The sequence below is a fragment of the Lagenorhynchus albirostris genome, chromosome 10, assembly GCF_949774975.1.
Source record: "Lagenorhynchus albirostris chromosome 10, mLagAlb1.1, whole genome shotgun sequence".
Classification (NCBI taxonomy): Eukaryota; Metazoa; Chordata; class Mammalia; order Artiodactyla; family Delphinidae; genus Lagenorhynchus; species Lagenorhynchus albirostris.
This window is the reverse complement of record NC_083104.1, coordinates 60,617,598-60,633,346: the sequence shown is the minus strand read 5'-3', so window position 1 is coordinate 60,633,346 and position 15,749 is coordinate 60,617,598. Positions and strand designations below refer to the sequence as shown.

The window sequence follows — 15,749 nt, the reverse complement described above, 5'->3', positions numbered from 1 at the left end:
AGATGTCACAAAGAAAGCAAACTACAGGCCAATATCACTGATGAACACAGATGCAAAAATCCTCAACAAAATACTAGCAAACAGAATCCAACAGCACATTAAAAGGATCATACACCATGATCAAGTGGGGTTTATCCCAGGAATGCAAGGATTCTTCAATATACGCAAATCAATCAACATGATACACCACATTAAGAAACTGAAGGAGAAAAACCATATGATCATCCCAATAGATGCAGAGAAAGCTTTCAACAAAATTCAACACCCATTTATGATAAAAACCCTCCAGAAAGTAGGCATACAGGGAACTTACCTCAATATAATAAAGGCCATATGTGACAAACCCACAGCCAACATCGTCCTCAATGGTGAAAAACTGAAACCATTTCCACTAAGATCAGGAACAAGACAAGGTTGCCCACTCTCTCCACTATTACTCAACATAGTTTTGGAAGTTTTAGCCACAGCAATCAGAGAAAAAAAAGAAATAAAAGGAATCCAAATAGGAAAAGAAGAGGTAAGTCTGTCACTGTTTGCAGATGACATGATATTATACATAGAGAATCCTAAAGATGCTACCAGAAAATTACTAGAGCTAATCAATGAATTTGGTAAAGTAGCAGGATACAAAATTAATGCACAGAAATCTCTTGCATTCCCATACACTAATGATGATAAATCTGAAAGTGATATTAAGAAAACACTCCCATTTACCATTGCAACAAAAAGAATAAATTATCTAGGAATAAACCTACCTAAGGAGACAAAAGACCTGTATGCAGAAAATTATAAGACACTGATGAAAGAAATTAAAGATGATACAAATAGATGGAGAGATATACCATGTTCTTGGATTGGAAGAATCACATTGTGAAAATGACTACACTACCCAAAGCAATCTACAGATTCAATGCAATCCCTATCAATCTACCACTGGCATTTTTCACAGAACTAGAACAAAAAATTTCACGATTTGTATGGAAACAGAAAAGTCCCCTTATAGCCAAAGCAATCTTAAGAAGGAAAAACGGAGCTGGAAGAATCAGGCTCCCTGACTTCAGACTATACTACAAAGCTACAGTAATCAAGACAGTATGGTACTGGCACAGAAACAGAAATACAGATCAATGGAACAGGACAGAAAGCCCAGAAATAAACCCCCGCACATATGGTCACCTTATCTTTGATAAAGAAGGCAAGAATATACAATGGAGAAAAGACAGCCTCTTCAATAAATGGTGCTGGGAAACCTGGACAGCTACATGTAGAAGAATGAAATTAGAACACTCCCTAACACCATACACAAAAGTAAACTCAAAATGGATTAAAGACCTAAATGTAAGGCCAGACACTATCAAACTCTTAGAGGAAAACACAGGCAGAACACTCTATGACATAAATCACAGCAAGATCCTTTTTGACCCACCTCATAGAGAAATGGAAATAAAAACAAAAATAAACAAATGGGACCTAATGAAACTTAAAAGCTTTTGCACAGCAAAGGAAACCATAAACAAGACCAAAAGACAACCCTCCAAATGGGAGAAAATATTTTCAAATGAAGCAACTTACAAAGGATTAATCTCCAAAATATACAAGCAGCTCATGCAGCTGAATAACAAAAAAACAAACAACCCAATCCAAAAATGGGCAGAAGACCTAAATAGACATTTCTCCAAAGAAGATATACAGAGTGCCAACAAACACATGAAAGAATGCTCAACATCATTAATCACTAGAGAAATGCAAATCAAAACTACAATGAGATATCATCTCACACCGGTCAGTATGGCCATCATCAAAAAATCTACAAACAATTAATGGTGGAGAGGGTGTGGAGAAAAGGGAACCCTCTTGCACTGTTGGTGGGAATGTAAATTGACATAGCCACTATGGAGAACAGTATGGAGGTTCCTTAAAAAACTAAAAATAGAACTACCATATGACCCAGCAATCCCACTACTGGGCATATACCCTGAGAAAACCATAATTCAAAAAGAGTTATGTACCACAATGTTCACTGTAGCTCTATTTACAATAGCCAGGACATGGAAGCAACCTAAGTGTCCATCGACAGATGAATGGATAAAGAAGATGTGGCACATATATACAATGGAATATTACTCAATCATAAAAAGAAACGAAATTGAGTTATTTGTAGTGAGGTGGATGGAGCTAGAGTCTGTCATACAGAGTGAAGTAAGTCAGAAAGAGAAAGACAAATACCGTATGCTAACACATATATATGGAATCTAAAAAAAAAAAAAAAGTGGTCATGAAGAACCTAGGGGCAAGATGGGAATAAAGGCACAGACCTACTAGAGAATGGACTTGAGGATATGGCGAGGGGGAAGGGTAAGCTGGGACAAAGTGAGAGAGTGGCATAGACATATATACACTACCAAACGTAAAATAGATAGCTAGTGGGAAGCAGCCACATAGCACAGGGAGATCAGCTCCGTGCTTTGTGACCTCCTAGAGGGGTGGGATAGGGAGGGTGGGAGGGAGGGAGATGCAAGAGGGAAGAGATATGGGGATATATGTATATGTAATACTGATTCACTTTGTTATAAAGCAGAAACTAACACACCATTGTAAAGCAATTATATTCCAATAAAGATGTAAAGAAAAAAAAGGAAACAAATGATCACAGAATACCTTTTTTTTTTTTGCGGTACAGGGGCCTCTCACTCTTGTGGCCTCTCCTGTTGTGGAGCACAGGCTCCAGATGCGCAGGCCCGCAGCCACGGCTCACGGGCCCAGCCGCTCCGTGGCATGTGGGATCCTCCCAGACCAGGGCACGAACCCGTGTCCCCTGCATCGGCAGGCGGACTCTCAACCAATGCGCCACCAGGGAAGCCCACAGAATACCCTTTTATCATCTCTGGTTTTAAGGGTGCTAGAGTTAACTGCTCAGGTGACAGGAATGAACCCCAGGAGGCCCTAACATTAAAGGGAAAGGGATTTCACCATTTACTGGGGAATACGTGAGTCCAGCATTCCACGATTTAGCTGTTCTCTTACTAGAAAATACGATATGAAATGCCTATGACAGATCCCAGTAAATAATGCCTTCTTATTCTATTATCCGGTGGGAATATAAGAATAGATTAATAACACTTAAATGCACTAACATGGGGCAAGAGTGGTAAGTGCAAAAAACAACTGCAGGCTAAAAAAATCAATTTCTTATACTGAAAAGAATTACCTCAAAGAACAAATACAGCTTAGTAACAGTTTCCTTTCAAGAAGACTGCTATGCTTTTGGAAACCAGAAGAAACCTCCCTCTATTGTTGGTAAAAGTCTGTGATAACCCTTCCCCCTACACTCAGACTCGGGTTGGCAACAGGAGAGAAGAGGAGTGTCATCTGTCGTCCTGGGAGGGACAACCCACATCTGGGAAACCCAGACCAGAAGGATTTCAGGCAAGGGCACGAACCGTCCCTGATCACTGCTTCTCTGACTCCATCCACTTGTGTTCTGAGGCATCTGGTGAGGGAGGTTTTTCAAAAGTTATAAAATCAACTGAGTAAGGAGTGATCTTTATAAGAAGCAGGTACTTGGATATGTTAACGTAGGCACCACTTTCAAAAGGTAAGAGTTAAATATTTTCACAGTCAAAACATAAAAGATAATTCTATAAAATTCGTTCTTATAAATGGTCGGAGCCCTGCTACATAAGCCACGGCCTAGGAGCCAGAGAAGAAGGCGGGACAGGGATGGGAATCTTCCCTCCCTTCCTCCAGCAATTGTGCTGGCAATTCTGAGTCCTTGAACTTTGACCTTCAGAAATGGAATCAGAGTGGGGAGTGAAGGATTGGGAGTTTGGGGCCAGCAGATGCCAACTAGTATATATGGAGGGTGGATAAACAACAAGGTCCTACTGTATACCACAGGGAACTATATTCAATGTCCTGTGATAAAATATAATGGAAAAGAATATATATGTATAACTGAATCACTTTGCTGTACTGTGGAAATTAACACAACATTGTAAATCAACTATACTTCAATAAAATTTTTTTAAAAAGGAAGAAATGGAAGGAGAAAATATCCCTGACTAAAGGAAACTAAAGGTCCCTAACTCATCTCCACCAAAATAACTGGACCAGGGTGCCGCATGTTCCCACCTCTACCATCTTCTACAAAGTTCCTGTCACTGATGTATGTGACTTTTAGGACAATGGCTGAGTTTATGAAAATGTAAATGCTATAAACTCACCCTATGAGAATAAACATTTTGGTTACATGCAGAGTCAGTGTGACTGGTCATTATTGCTCTTAGCAAAGGTATAATATAGATATTAAATGAGGACAAATATTAATGATGCAAAATAAGTCCTAATTGCTTAATCAGATATGGCTGGGCAATGATTATAAATACAGACAGAAAGAGGTAAAAAAGGAAGAAAAATTTAAATTAGGGAACAATTACTGTAGGGAAACACATGAAGGAAGAAGAACTAAAGCAAGAATAATCAAAAATATCATGATCTTAAAGCGCTATAAACCTCTTATTTTAAAATGCTGTTAATATGTAAAATAATCAAATGTTTCTATATGATAATCAAGGAAAACTTATTTAAGATTAGGATTAAGGACCTAACTTTAAGTAAGACACCACTATAATGTGTATGTTAAAAGTTCTATGAAAGCCTGCTGAATGTCAGGATAAACTCTACTGGGCATAAATTCTATTCATTAAGCCTCGTTGACTTAAGACGGGGAATTTTCTGTTAATAATCATCAACCAAGTGCCACAAAGATGACAAAATATGAAACTATTTTGCATATATCTCAAGATAAAAATTTTCCACTTATAAGCTTTCAATCAAGTACATGACATGTAAAAACTCTTCTAAACATAATAAATAGTTTAAAAAACTACCTTGGAAAGAAAAGGACTAAGACACAAAAAGCCAGTGAAAAGTAAGAGAAAGAAACAGAAGGACAAACCCCAACATGATGAGAGATGTACAGACAGACAGAAATATATGACAAGCCAAAACACAGCAAGGGAGAGACGCGTGGAGGGAAGGGTGACCAGAGGAAACACGCACAGAGCCTGCAGGATAACTGTGACTTGCCAGGCTGCCCCCAACAGCTTTTAAAACTATGTTACCTTCATCCAAGCACAGGTATAATCAGAAATTTAAACCTCCAGTGTTGGTCATGCAGTCCTCCTAACGTTTAGCCAAAAATTCCCCATTCTTGCTATTTTTGACAATAACTGCCTTGACCAATGAGAAAAACATTTTGATTATCACTTTCCCGTCGCGGAGCACAGGCTCCGGACACGCAGGCTCAGTGGCCATGGCTCACAGGCCCAGCCGCTCCACGGCATGTGGTATCTTCCCGGACCAGGGCACGAACCCGTGTCCCCTGCATTGGCAGGCGGACTCTCAACCACTGCGCCACCAGGGAAGCCTGATTATCACCTTTTAAGAAGTGCATTTTAAGTAGTTCAACCTTATGTCGCCAATGTCAAATAGGAACATGGGTTAAAACCATAAATGCCTAAAAAATCAGCAGACCAGAAACATCTGGTGACACTAGAAATGCAGAGAGAAGAAAGAGAGGATGCAGTAACAGCTACGTACATGATGCTTGGCAAGTTCAATTTCAATGGCCTTGGGGTCTCCTCCGACAGGCTTCTGTTCGCTGAGCAAGCCCTCAGTGTGCGTGAGCCACGCCAGCAACTCGTCCAGTGCGTGCTGGAACTGCCCCAGTGCTAACAGAGCGCCCTCCAGCTTGTGCTGCAGACAGAGAGGAAGACAATCGATCCACGAGTCTGATAGGATGGATGACCCACATTTATAAAACAAGAGTGAACTGTTCAATTGCTTCATGCTGCATAAGTCTTTAAGCAAATCCAATGAAGCCCAATCATCATATCCTCATATATTTTAAGTTTGAAACTTTGTGGTTAAAAAAACAGCATGTGAGAAGCAGGAAAAGTTCCAAGGAAATAAAAGAATTTAGGGGCTTCTGAAGTTTATGTCCAGGATCCCCTAATTTTACTTTTTAACAGTTATTTCACATTATTATATGAACCTGAAATTGGTATTTACCTGTCTATTGATGATCCTCTCATCCAGACTGTCCCATATCAATTTCAGCTCCATCAGTGGGTCCTGAACAGTGTGTTTATCACTTTCTTCTGTTACTTTCTTTAGCAGGAGCTCTGCCTGATGGTTCAGTCTCTCCATTTCTATCTGTTGTTGATACGCCTCTGACTTAAATTGCTATTTTTTAAAAAAGGAGGCATACAAGGAAAATTTGTTATACATCAGTAACTTTATCTTTTTATTTTTTTGGAATTTTTGAATTTTATTTTATTTATATTTTTATACAGCAAGTTCTCTTCAGTAACTTTAAACAAACAAAAATTCTACAGGTTAGATGTTTGTTCTAATTCACACTTTTTATTGGGGTGGGGTGAAGAGGAATAAAATCTAACACAGGGTTTACTGATGAAAAACTGTAGATAAAAAATGATGAAAAGAAATCTTTTCTCACACCTGAAACTAGCACAACATTGTAAATCAACTATACTCCAGTATAAAATAAAAATTAAATTAAAAAAAAGAAATCTTTTCATTCAACGTTTTCTGATGGAACGATTTTTTATTTATAATTTTGCTATTTCACTTCTGTTCTCTACAATAAAGAACTAACAAATTTCAAGGATGAACTTCTTCCAGGGTCTAATTATACATATTCAATAAATGAGTTCTGAAATTATAGGAAAGAAGAAAACAAAATATATATTGACATATATGAAACCCAGAAAAAAAATCTCTAAGAAACTCACATTATTTCCTGCTCAAAACACACACACATCTTGCAGTCACTGAATGCTCTGTGTTTTCTGTAGCTATGCTGTGTTTGTTTATTTATTTATATTATTTTTCTTTGTGGCCATGCTATGCGGCTTGCGGGAATCTTAGTTCCCTGACCAGGGATCGAACCAGGTCCTCGGCAGTGAAAGTGCTGAGTCCTAACCAATGGACCGCCAGGGAATTCCCTGCTATGCTGTGTTTATTAGTATTTATTTATCCTTTGCACTGACTCAGAATAACATTACTCTCACTTGGTGCTTAATGACATGTAGGTAATAATCCTGGCTTTGCCAACCAATACAGGTTAGCCAGTGGTTACATGTAATAGGAAACTGTCTTTTCATAAAGTATTGATTTTAATCTCTAATAGTAAATAATTAAATAATAAAGAATTAATGGCTAAGCAGTATCAATTTTTTTCAAGCAAGTTAAAATAATAATTAAAAATAATAACAAAAGCATAGTGAACACTTGCTATAGTCAAGTTGTTCTCAATAAACTTATAAAGAAAATCATTTTATCCCCAATTAAGGTAAGGACACAGAAGTGAGAGCAGTTAGACAAATTTTCTGAGGCCATTTGGCTAGTAAGTGGATGAAGGGAGATGCAACTTCAGACACCTGATTTAAGGGCAAGCACCTCATCCAGTGTGCTGTATGAAAACTGCTGAGATATATGTAAAACCCAAAAAAACCCCTCCTCCACACGATGTACATGATGTACACATGATGTACATAAAGGATATCATGTGTTTACTACATGAGCAGACAGAGTAAAAAAAAAATCACCATCTAATGATGGTAACAGTAAAATTCTCAAGAAGAAACAATTTTTTTCTAAATGAAATATTCTATATCACACTTAGAGATAAAAATGCTACTCTTTTAAAGCCAGATAATAATTTTATGTAAAAATCTAGTAGAGTTCATTGAAAGGGCTGTGATGTCTCTGTAGATAGAGACTTTAAAATTAGGGAGGAAATAGCTGCTCCCACTTTGATAAATGAGCATCAGCACAGAGGAATTCAGAGGAAACGGTTCAGCCATTTTCACAGCTGGAGATCAAGAACCACAAAGGAAAAAAATTACAGAGGAAAGCAGATGGGAAACAACAAGCATTTACAAAACAAACGTTTTGGGAAACACTATGATCCCATCCAATCCCATCCACTCACGGGATCCTTCTTTAGCCTGTTGGACTAATTGAATTACTCTGAACACAACAAAGAAAACAGAAATGTTGCTGTATATGTATCAGTGACAATAACACACTACAGAATAATAAAGTTCTAAAAATCCTTACTGTATAGTATACATATGTAATATGTCAAACACACACACACACACACACACACACACACACACACACACACACACGCCCCCATACCTCATCCTACACCCAGTATGAGGATATATGAAAGGCTATAAATCAAATCTTACGAGTGCTTGACTCTGGTTACATAACATTTTGTTTTGCTAATTTGCATTTTTCTGATTTTTCTATAATGAACAGGAATTGATTTAGTAAGAAAAACTACTAGTATTTTGTATCCTTTATTTAACGAGCACTTATACATAACCTATTATGTGCAGGCACTATATTAAACCAGTTCCATAATCAAAATGTAACACTTCAATTATATAAAATAAATTTGCATAAAGCATCCCATGAATCAAGAACTTAAAAATGCAACGTTTGATGAATTTCTCAGCTCCTACCCATACCTTCAGCTCCTCAATCTGCTGCTTGACAGTTTCAAGATCTGTTCCAATTGGAGACAATGAAGCCAATTTGCCACCTGCAATATCTACCCAGTCAAATATTGCCTGAAAAACACGTTAGGTCATGTTATTATAACAGTATATTTGAAATTACTACAATACCTCAAGTGCAATAGAAAAGTATAATCATAAATCTGTAAAGATATTAAGCAATGAGCCTGTTTTACAAATAAGGTAAAAGTGGCAACATACTGGAACAGTTATCCCAAATATGAAATAGGTGAAACCTCCAATTTTGCATCCAAATTTGTAGAAGAAATTCTATCTTGAATAGAATCTTAGAATATTGAGAACTTTCAAGAAAAGTCTATTTGAAAAAAAAGTTTTATAAATTCACCACACAAAATAAAATTCTCTGTACTCTGTCTGCCTAAAAGGCAGATTGTATAAATATATTGGGAGAAAAAGATTCAAACCCATCTGTTCATTCAAATAATCAAGAAGTTTACTGTTTGGCACGTGAAACAATTTGTCTCAAGTAAACTCTTCTGTATTACTGAGATTAGCATTAAAATCCTGCACGTATAATGATTAAGACCATTATTCTGAACTGCGACAAAACTTCAAAATCTCCTATCTTCTTGTTCGTTTTAGGCAACACAAACAATCTTTTTTAAAAAGGCTCCACTCACATTTTTTTTTTTCAGGTTCTGAATACACAAAATTATTCTGCCATTTAATGAAGTTGCCAGGCCATACAGTACTGAGAAAAAAAACCTTGGGAAATATCTGGTAGTTTAAACTGATCATGATAAACCCTAAGAACGTGAGCAGCAACTTGGGAAATAAAATGCCTTTCACTTTACAATCAAACCTTGAAACCTCTGGAGTGTCTGCAGCTTTGGACACTTACCTACAGCTCTTTTAATCCATCACTGCCTTTCATCCCCACACATGTGATGCTACTGACCTAGGACCAGCAGGACCTGTGATGGGCCTTGTTTTTCTAGCAACAGTGATGAGACAAGCCTTCGTGTCCAGCTGTGACCCTGACCTCCTGGGGCTAACGGGTGCAGTGGTGGCAGAGCCATCTCCAGCCCCAGGAGAGGATACAACCTCTGTGACCCACCAAACGAATTTGAAAATCACGATCTGGCCTCACAGATGGACGTAGAGCTTGACTGGTTACTGGCCACTGTTATCCAACCAATAAATTATCACTTTGGTTAAAAAAAATGGAGTGGGGGGGTTATAATAAGGTGTCACTTGTAGTGAATTTTTTATATATTTGCAAAGTTCAAAACACTTTTCTGCTGGCATAAAGCTGGGCTTGTGATATTTATTTTTATAAATATAGAAATGAAGTGGCCTAATAAAAGGGAAAAGATGTTCTCATCTGAGCTTTAAAAATAATATTCTCTTGGTGTTATGGAAATACTTAGAGAGGCCTTTTCCATATGGTTGGATGAAGGATTCAACTGCTGCCACTCTGTTAGGAAATGGAATAAAGTTAAGGAAGGTAGGGAGAGAAATATCCCTGAGTTGGCCTCAACTGACAGGAGAATTTTTAATATTAAAAAAATAAACTTAAAAACTAGTTAATGAACTGAATGAGAACCCTTGAGTGATGTGAAAAACAACCATTAAAAGGAATTATATACATGGGAAAGAAGAAAACACTTTTTGCAAGACAGATTATGACCTAATAAAATAGAAATCTATTTTAGTTCACTGGGAACACTGGCTTCAAATCAAATTTCTTTACATCTGACTTGTGCTACACTTAGTGACATTTTTAGATAGTGTTTACTCCTTTCATTTTATTCCACTCAACTCTAGAGCAGAGCTCAGACTCAGCTCCATTTCACTGTCTGGTGTTGAGCCATTTATGAAAAATACTGTGACTTTCACTTTAAAAAGTTAAAATATTTCTTTTCAAAGTAAATTTCACTGAATGTGTGTATAAGAATGTGTTTAGGGGTGTATATGAATCTGTACATATCTCCAGTGTCAGAAATCTCTTCGAAAAGGCAAAGCATGAATTGAAGCAGGTGAGTTAACTGCATCACACTTGCAGCTCCGGGGACATACTGATGCGTGAATTTGTAAGCATCACTTATCACCTGATCCCTCCCTCCAGGAGACCCTGTAAGCCTTACCTGCAGTCCATCCTGGTACTGAACAGCAGCCTGCATTGCCTCCTCAAGTCTGTCCACCCGGTCTTTCCAAGCTTTATTTAGAGAATCCCAGGCTGAATTTAACTACAATGTAAATATTAGAACTCTTTCAGTATCATATGCTAAGTTTCCGACTACTTCTATCAAATATGCTTTAGTTAGAAAAATCCTTTTAAAAAACCATTCTGATAAGAGTAGAAAATATGCAGGTTGTACCTCGTCTATACTCTTCTTAACAATGGGCTTGTCGGGTTCCCCGCAAGCGGCAATGAGTTCAGAACCCAGGTTAATAACCATATCCAGCTCTTCCTGCAATCCGTCTATCTCCTCCCTTATGACCTAGAATAAGAAATGACAGCCTTACTTTAAAGCCAAACCACAATGAAACTAAAAAGATGCACAAGACATTGATGGTAGTTATTTCTAGGAGGCAGGATTGTAATCAATTTTTATTTTCTTCATTCTGTTTTCTAAGTTTTGGCACTAAATTTTTTCAACAAGGGAACACAAGAGCCATTTTAAAGAAAAATCAGTGTCCTTTGAGGAACAAATGTCAAATGCTTATTATAAAGACAGTATTTAGGAAATAATTCCATGTAACATATACCAGAATAAGTCTTTCAAAAAAAAAATCGACAATACTGAAAAGCATGGAAAGCCATTTTGTTTTTGTTTTTTAAACCAACTAGTTTGGCAACACACATTTAAAATAGACGTAAGTATCATATGAGTTCAGAGACTTCACACAAATTAATGTAATTTGCTTAGTAGATTTAGGATAATCTAACTCTAGATTTTCATTTTTACCCCAGGACATGTAAAGTACCAAACAAACAAACAAACAAAAACTATGACAGAAATGCAGTATTCTACCTTGCTTTCATTTTCTCAGTTAAGTACACTTATTCATTCAAGATGCATTTATTTACCAAGGATGAACATGCCCCAAACCAGGCATCGGAGATACAGAGAAAATTAGACATGACTATTCCACTCAAGGGGCTCTGAGTCCACTGGGAAAGACAGAGGTACAGTCAACGATAAGTCATGCTCTGCGTTAAGTTGCGTGATGAGAATGTTATATGGATGGACTAACTCAGCTGAGTATACAAGAGGGTGGAGGCTGGCAACCCAACTGAACCTTGAAGCTTGAGTGGGATCTGCCAAGGAGAGTGGCAGGAAAGATATTCTAGGCTAAGGAAATAAAATGTGCAAAGATTCAGATGCTAGAAAGAGCACGGCAGCTTCAGAGAAAGCCATAAGAGAAGGAGCTTGGTAAAGGAGCAGTAGAAAAAAAATGACTTTGGAAACACAGGCCTGAGCTAGGCTGGGATGGAAAAGGCTGATACTGTGTTCCAGGTAGTTTGGACTTTAGGCAGTAGGCAGTGGACGCCTTGAGGGCTTTTAACCAGCAGGAGAGCAAGAGGAGATCTAGAGGGACAATGGGCAAAAAGGTTAGAGGCTGGTGGGAAAAGAGACTCCACAGGCAGGGGTACCGCTCAGATTACTTTCTTAGGCAAGAAAGAGAGATGACGAGGCCCCGAAGTAAGGCAGAAACAATGGGGATGGAGAGAAACTTTCTAAATAAACATTCTCCATGGGAAACCTGTGGGTGGACTCTGTCCCCTACTACATCTCTGTGCATTCCACTTTCAGGACCAAATATGAATTCTAATAGTGTAATTCCAAATATTTATACCAAAGGAATCCAACATTCATGCTACCACAACTTATTTTTTAAACTTTTTTTTTTTTTTTTTTTGGTACGCGGGCCTCTCGCTGTTGTGGCCTCTCCCGTTGCGGAGCACAGGCTCCGGACGCGCAGGCTCAGCGGCCATGGCGCACGGGCCCAGCCGCTCCGCGGCATGAGGGATCTTCCCGGACCGGGGCACGAACCCGTGTCCCCTGCATCGGCAGGCGGACTTTCAACCACGGTGCCACCAGGGAAGCCCTATTTTTTAAACTTTAAATGAGATTCTCTGCTTACCTCTGCTGCTTCCTGCTGTTGTTTTACTACCGAGGGATCGATCCCAGGATCCTCCAGATCCCGGATGAAGTCTTGAGTATCTTTAGTGGTGACCACCAGTGACATGTGATCACACCAGAACTTCTCTGCTAATTCCATCACATCCAGTAGCTTGGCTTCCCTTTCTTCCACCAGTGTGTGTATGTTCTCCCAAATGAAAACCATTTGGTCTAGCTTATCCTGAACAGCTACAGAGCAGAACAATATCAAAAAGACACACCCTTTAAGCAATAAAGCACAACATTCTCATTCACCCAGGAACAATCATTCAATTTTCCAAGGATCTAAACCTGGACCAAATTTGGGTTGAGCCTAGTCTACTGGGTATCACTGGGCCCAACCGCCTTTCCAGGCAAATACAGGACCTGAGGGTGTCCTGCTCCTCCGGAACCAAGGTTTCCTGACAAAAGACAATGCTCAGAGGCATGTGAACTCAGGGGAGACCTGAGTTCACCAAGGCTGGCCCTAGTATATTCTTTATGCTCTCCAAATCAAGAATAGAGATATCTGCTTAGTCGCAGGAACACAACAAAGTAGGATACATATTTTGGGCTTACTTCTAGAGTCCTCTTACCGTGAATTTCCACTGACCTCTGCACAGGCCCTTCCTTTTGACCCCAGCTCAGACATTTAAGGTGCTTGGCTAGGGTCCTGGTTGCCATTTCTGTGGCTATGGGACAGAGTACCCATGACATAAAGTAGTGTAGTCAGAGGAAAAAATACCCCAAGTTTGGTCTTACTAGCATTATGCTTAACCAACTGATTTAAAGGGCCCAGAGAACATATGGTTTTTGTATCATGGCACATGTTGTAGTTACTCAACTGATTTCACAAACACAGGAAGACATTAACAAGGGACTGGTGTGCGCAGCCCTTCCACCCCAAACATGTCACATCTGCAATACCTTTTCTAAAATCTGGCATGTTGATATGCAACTGGACTGTCAAGGAACATTCACAATTGTTTTGAGTAAAGTTCAGTGGTTCCCTCATCCTGAAAGGAGTACCTTTGGCAGATATGTCCTTGTCAGTGCCCTGGGACCGAGCGATCATCTCCTCTCCCCTCTGCCTGAGGGTCTCGTACAGAGGCTGCAGCTTCTCCATGTCCACGGCCACGTTCTTATTCTCACTGACCTGCTCCTTGATCTTCTCCACCTCTGCTGAGATGGAAGGCGGCTGCCGCAGACGCTCCACCACACGCTCCAGGCTCTCCAGGATCTGGTCGATCTTGTCGTGGAACTGGGAGTAAAAGAGAAGGGCCATTTATGGAGGAAAAGACCTGTGAGGCCAAGGGTGGGATTTAAAATGATAACACACCTATCTAATGTCACAGTCAAGAATGAAACCTTGGCCCTTCTGTTAACACATCCATCCAAAGAGTTATATCCAGCTGGTGTGTGAAGACATTCCTAAAATCACAACTCATAGGCACCTCTCCGTGTCACACTGCTTATGGGGATGGGACTGCTTCTTGCAAATAACTGAGTAAATTCATTAAGAAACTGTATATGTTAATATATAATTGGACCACTTGACAGCAGCATTTTACTAGTGCTTCATCTTACCATAATTCAAATTAACTTTGAAAATTAGGTTCAATAATCTGGGTGTTTGTCTATCAACACTGATAGTTTTATTCACTTTTACTGATTATTTTGGCATCCTCGAAAAGTTATATTATTAATGTAAAATTCATGGGCAGTTTTGATGAGATGAAAGGGATTTCTTAAGTTATGAGTTTCCTGAACTAAAAAATGTTTAAAAATTAAAAAAAAAACAGAAACCTTCCTGATGTTGTAATGGAAGTTTATATTTAATTCCTGGCCAAACACATAGTCAGATCCATGAAAGAATTTTAAATTTCCACTTGCAAAGGCACCACAGACAATGAAGCAAAGTTACGAACACTTGTTCATTTATAGATTCCACACTATCCTCAACATTAAAGGAATCATCGGTCAGGATTACAGAAAATGGACCACTCTCATGCCAGTGTATCTAACGATAAAAACCAAAACCTTCAAAACGGAAAATCTGTAGGTAACTGCAAATCAACTTCTTGAAAAAGGTATTTTCAAAACGAAAAAAAAAAATCGATTTCCAACTGCAAATTTTTTCCTTCTTATTCAGCCTAGCATTCATAGTTTTTCTTCTATTGCTGTCTTGGGAATGTTTCATTAATGATGATAGTAACACTTTCTTTCATCTCTTCCAATGGCAAACACTGCATTCTACTCTGGATGGGCACTTGTTTAGGTATCTGGACAACGATGACAGCTGTATGCTTCTTAAATCATTGAAAATTATGTTTTATTTATATATAAGCAGGCGGAGAAATATAAGGATCGGACACTGGCAAATATCACCTCAGAGACCAAAACGTCAATACTCAGAGTTAATGCAGTGAAACAATTTTAGCTGGAATTGAATCAGCAGATCCGGGAAATGTCCTTCCACACTCTGCTGTCGGGGAGACCATCGCACTGCTGGTGCAAAGCATTACCTGAGCAGACTGAGAAATGGCTTCATCCAGCGCCACAGCCCGCTTTTTGACATCTTCTTTAATTTGACTGTAGAGAGTGTCAGCAGCCACGTACTTCTCTTGGATAGAAAAGCCTTCCCTCGGGCTCAATTCCAGTAACTGCGGCCCAGTTTTGTTCATCTTATCTATATGCGGCTTGTGTTCGGCTATCAACTCTCGCAGTTGCTATAACAAAGCAAACAGCGTCTCAGTTTCTCAGAGGCACACCTCCACAGTACAGCTGTCAACATCCGCAGCGCATCCAGCTGGCAAGAAACTCCACACAAACACCCTCTCGTCACAAGGCACTGAACGCACAACCCTCTGCCAGGGAGAGATCCCCTGACACAAAGATTAAACAACGGTCTGGTCATGTCAAAGTCCTTTTCAGGGTACATGCAAAAATGCTGGATGAGTGAAATAATGAATCCCAGTTTCATTACGCCTTTCCTACCGAGAGC

The 15,749-nt window shown here is 39.1% G+C and overlaps 1 protein-coding gene across 6 annotated transcripts in view; it reads right to left on the bottom strand.

Annotated features, from left to right (window-relative positions):
* DST (dystonin) overlaps window positions 1-15,749 on the bottom strand; it is a 500,594-nt gene that overhangs the window by 40,049 nt on the left and 444,796 nt on the right. For all 6 annotated transcript variants that reach the window (XM_060162516.1, XM_060162518.1, XM_060162517.1 and 3 more), the window contains 8 exons: window positions 15,271-15,474; window positions 13,775-14,006; window positions 12,729-12,955; window positions 10,958-11,080; window positions 10,724-10,825; window positions 8,568-8,669; window positions 6,073-6,246; window positions 5,602-5,757 (listed from right to left, as the gene is read on the bottom strand). In XM_060162516.1, coding sequence (XP_060018499.1) covers window positions 5,602-5,757; window positions 6,073-6,246; window positions 8,568-8,669; window positions 10,724-10,825; window positions 10,958-11,080; window positions 12,729-12,955; window positions 13,775-14,006; window positions 15,271-15,474 — 1,320 coding nt within the window. The remainder of the gene's footprint in view (window positions 1-5,601; window positions 5,758-6,072; window positions 6,247-8,567; window positions 8,670-10,723; window positions 10,826-10,957; window positions 11,081-12,728; window positions 12,956-13,774; window positions 14,007-15,270; window positions 15,475-15,749) is intronic.